Below are 3,289 nucleotides of genomic sequence, written 5' to 3'. Positions count from 1 at the left end.
GGAAAGCTGCGCGGCTGGTGGGTGTTAGGGGGGTTCTGTGGTCACTCCTATTATCCATAGTCAGGAAGCAGAGCTCTTTCTTAGGCATAAAGGTTGCTTTCGTGTTGCTCTTTCAATAAAATCCTTCATTGCCTCAGTATTTCTCTCTCTGAATATTGATGCGGGTTTCTGGCTGCCAGCATCTGTTGCTCTCCACCGTGCCCCTACGCCCCATGGCCACGGACAGGCAGCACAGATGAAGAGGAGGCTGTGCCTACAGCGAACAAACCGGTACTTTACGGAAGGCGCTTTTGAAGCTCAGCCTGTGGCACGGGGTGTGAAACAGCAGCTGGCTCAGAACTGGGGTTTGGTGCAGGTGGGTGCCCGGCTGCAACCCATCGCCTGCCCGGCGAGGTGCCGCTTGTGCCGGACTGACGGGGGGCAGAGGAGGTGCTCGCAAGGCAACGACGGCGCAGATTTAGCAACTTGCTTGCTGACTTTTCCCACTTTTTTGGAGCCCTTGTTGCAGCCACTGCAGGGGGAGCAGCAACTTGCCAGGGGCTCCTTCGCAGCATGTCCCCCACGGAGCCTGGCGATGTTCGCTGTGCGAGGCTCTGTACGGAGCCAGGTACAGACAAACTGAGCTGGCACCTCCGTACCGCTCGTTGCCAGGCACAGACAAACTGAGCTGGCACGTCCGTACCGCTCATTCTGTAAGATGCACCGGGTTGTTAGCAACATATTTTTTATCTCAGAAAGGTATTAAATGTTGAGGACACCAGGACAGAAGCGCCCTTGTGGTCTGGAGCCGATGAGGAGCGGCGTGTCCTACCGCACAGGGGATTTTCTGAGGCTAAGGAAATACCATCCGCCGGGAAGCAGCTGGCAGCTGCGGGGACGGGTGGGATAATCCTCAGGAACAGCTTCTTGGGCTGAGCACTAAAGGAGATAAAAATCTCCCAGTGCTTTGCTAGAGCCTCCCCACGCGTTCGCTGGAAACTTGAAAAATTACCCCGATACAGCAGTTGGCGTGCGGCAGCATGTGTGCAAGTGTTAGCGGGGATTTGTCTGGAATAAGCTGATTTTCCAGCGCAGCTCTTTTGGGCTCGGCAGCAGCCTCACGTGCTGCAGCCCAGAGCCTCGGGCTCCCTCTCCTTTGCTTTAGCCCTGGGCTCTTGGGTAACAGCGCTGCCCGATAACGGGGTATCCAGTAACCTGTTGCTCAACGCTTTTCCTTGTTTTACAAATCTTTATTTATATTGGAATATATTAAAACCACAAATCCTGCTTTATACACCCGATCCACTAGCCCAGCTTTTACAATTTAGGCATCTTTCCACTTTTTCTGCGTCAGCTTTGCTATATAAGGACCCACTGCTCCTACACGTGAAAGCAGGGGTGCCTATGGACAGCTGTAAGGTCTCCCCTTGACCAAGAGCTGAGCACTGAAGACGAAAGCCAGGCTTTGAAATTCAGGGTACGGCCAGGTAAGGAAAGATGGTCCGAACAGTGGTATGGGGTGTTGTAAGCTTGGGGGGACAGAGCCACCATTTTACCTACAAGCCTTACGACATACTCTGGTGAGCAAGAAAAAAACCCATGGGAATGGTAGCAACGCAGGTAAGTAATTCTGGTTTGTACTTAGTGACTAGCCTGAAAAATCAGAAAAGAAGGTTGCTATAGTAAAATGAAAACCCTTCACTTAAGAAAAACATATTCATTTGACACAAAGAGGTAGGGATTTTTTGTGTTGCAATACCCTTTTAAGGTTGTTATTATTATTTTTGTTGTTATAAGGTTAAAACATGCCATTTTAAAAAGAAAGGCTTTATTCCAAATGTGAGTTGCTTGTATAATTGCAGCATTAATTTGCATACCCATTTACAGGGCGGTAATTAGTAAGGGGAGTGCAGTGTAGTCTGTAGGTTATGAGTAGTAACAATTTCACACTGTAAGTGTACAGTTATGTCACGGTGACCAGGGATGGAAAGGAGCACATTGCCTGCGGTGCCCATAAAGAGGAATAAGCAAACAGGTGCTGGGGTTGTGCAGCAGCTGGCTTGAAAAATTCCCTGCGGCGGTGCATGCGGATGCCCCTCGCTCCCCTCTTTTGTGTGTGTCCAGATCTATTTGGCAAACGTGGCTCTAACTCCTGGACGGTTTTGGTCCTCCTAAAGCTCGTGTTTTCTATTCACTGAAAAATTTTCACTCAGCTCAAAATATCTGACTCCCCTTCATCTCCAGGGGGTCACCCAGTCTTTTTACACCCTTCTCCTGTTGTCCTTCCCCAGGTCCTGCCAGCACCCACAGCCGAGCAGAAGACACCATGCCATCGGCTCTGGGCATCGCCCTCTTGTATGCCCTGCTCACCCCATCATTAAGCGAGACAAAAGATGCCGTCCTCAGGCTCAGTAAAGGTGTTTTAAGCAATGGTGAGTCACTGCCTCCTCGCAGCGGGACCCTGGGAACCAGGAACTGCCGGTGGTCCTTGGACCTTGAGACCCTTGTACCAGCACAGCCTGACCAGCCGGGGAAGGGAGGGGAATTGCACATGGAAGGGGACGAGGATGAGGCTTGCTTGGAAACCTCCTCCTCCAAACTGAACCTGGAGTCATTTTGTTATGTGATTAACATTTCAACCGGCCAGGGTCCTAAACGGAGAAAGACATTGCTGGTGTGGGGATTGCTCCTCCCGGGAGCCTGCGCTGCTCAGGAGGTGTGAGACCTCAATTGTCTCACATTTAGGGTTTATCAGTGCCCAACCCCTGTGACTGTGCCGCACCATCTGTTGTTCTTACCTGGCGTGGCTGCAGACAAATTCCCCTGAGAGACTTTACACAGATCTTAACAAGGTGCCTCCTGTCCTTGATCCCAAAGCCCTTTTTCTGTTGCATCATACATGGGCAAAACCGACCGGAGGTGGTTAGGGACTGGGATAGACAGCGATGGCAATGGAGAGCACAAGATGCTTGACAACACATGCCTGAGGACACAACGAGTAGTGGTGCGGGCAGGGGGCTGGCAGCTGCCCACCGGTCCCCGCTCCGGGCTGCGTCCCCCCGCTCCCCGCTCGAAGGCCACAGCGGCGGCCGAGGAGGCAGCTCTGCCTGGCCGGCTGACGGCGGGCGATCTTCCCAGCTCTTACAGGCTCGCTCAGGCAAGGCAATGCCCTCCAAGGTGCTCTCAGCGAGGTGCCGCTCGGAAGTGGACGTCCCAGCACAGATGGAAGTGGAGACCTGTTGGGTGGCCTTGGAGGAGGTCTTCTTGGTGGTGGTGGTGGTCTGCTTGGTGGGATCACTGGCGGGTTGTT

At 52.7% G+C, this 3,289-nt stretch overlaps 1 protein-coding gene across 1 annotated transcript in view; it reads left to right on the top strand.

Annotated features, from left to right (window-relative positions):
* The first annotated feature begins 552 nt into the window (after nucleotides 1-552).
* The window catches only part of BPIFB4 (BPI fold containing family B, member 4), a 9,314-nt gene continuing 6,577 nt past the window's right edge, over nucleotides 553-3,289 (top strand). Inside the window, exons 1-3 of the mRNA XM_009704283.1 lie at nucleotides 553-607; nucleotides 2,271-2,411; nucleotides 3,127-3,271. Coding sequence (XP_009702585.1) covers nucleotides 553-607; nucleotides 2,271-2,411; nucleotides 3,127-3,271 — 341 coding nt within the window. The remainder of the gene's footprint in view (nucleotides 608-2,270; nucleotides 2,412-3,126; nucleotides 3,272-3,289) is intronic.

The sequence above is a fragment of the Cariama cristata genome, unplaced genomic scaffold (assembly GCF_000690535.1).
Source record: "Cariama cristata isolate BGI_N322 unplaced genomic scaffold, ASM69053v1 scaffold7127, whole genome shotgun sequence".
Classification (NCBI taxonomy): domain Eukaryota; kingdom Metazoa; phylum Chordata; class Aves; order Cariamiformes; family Cariamidae; genus Cariama; species Cariama cristata.
This window is presented reverse-complemented; position numbering and strand designations above follow the sequence as displayed.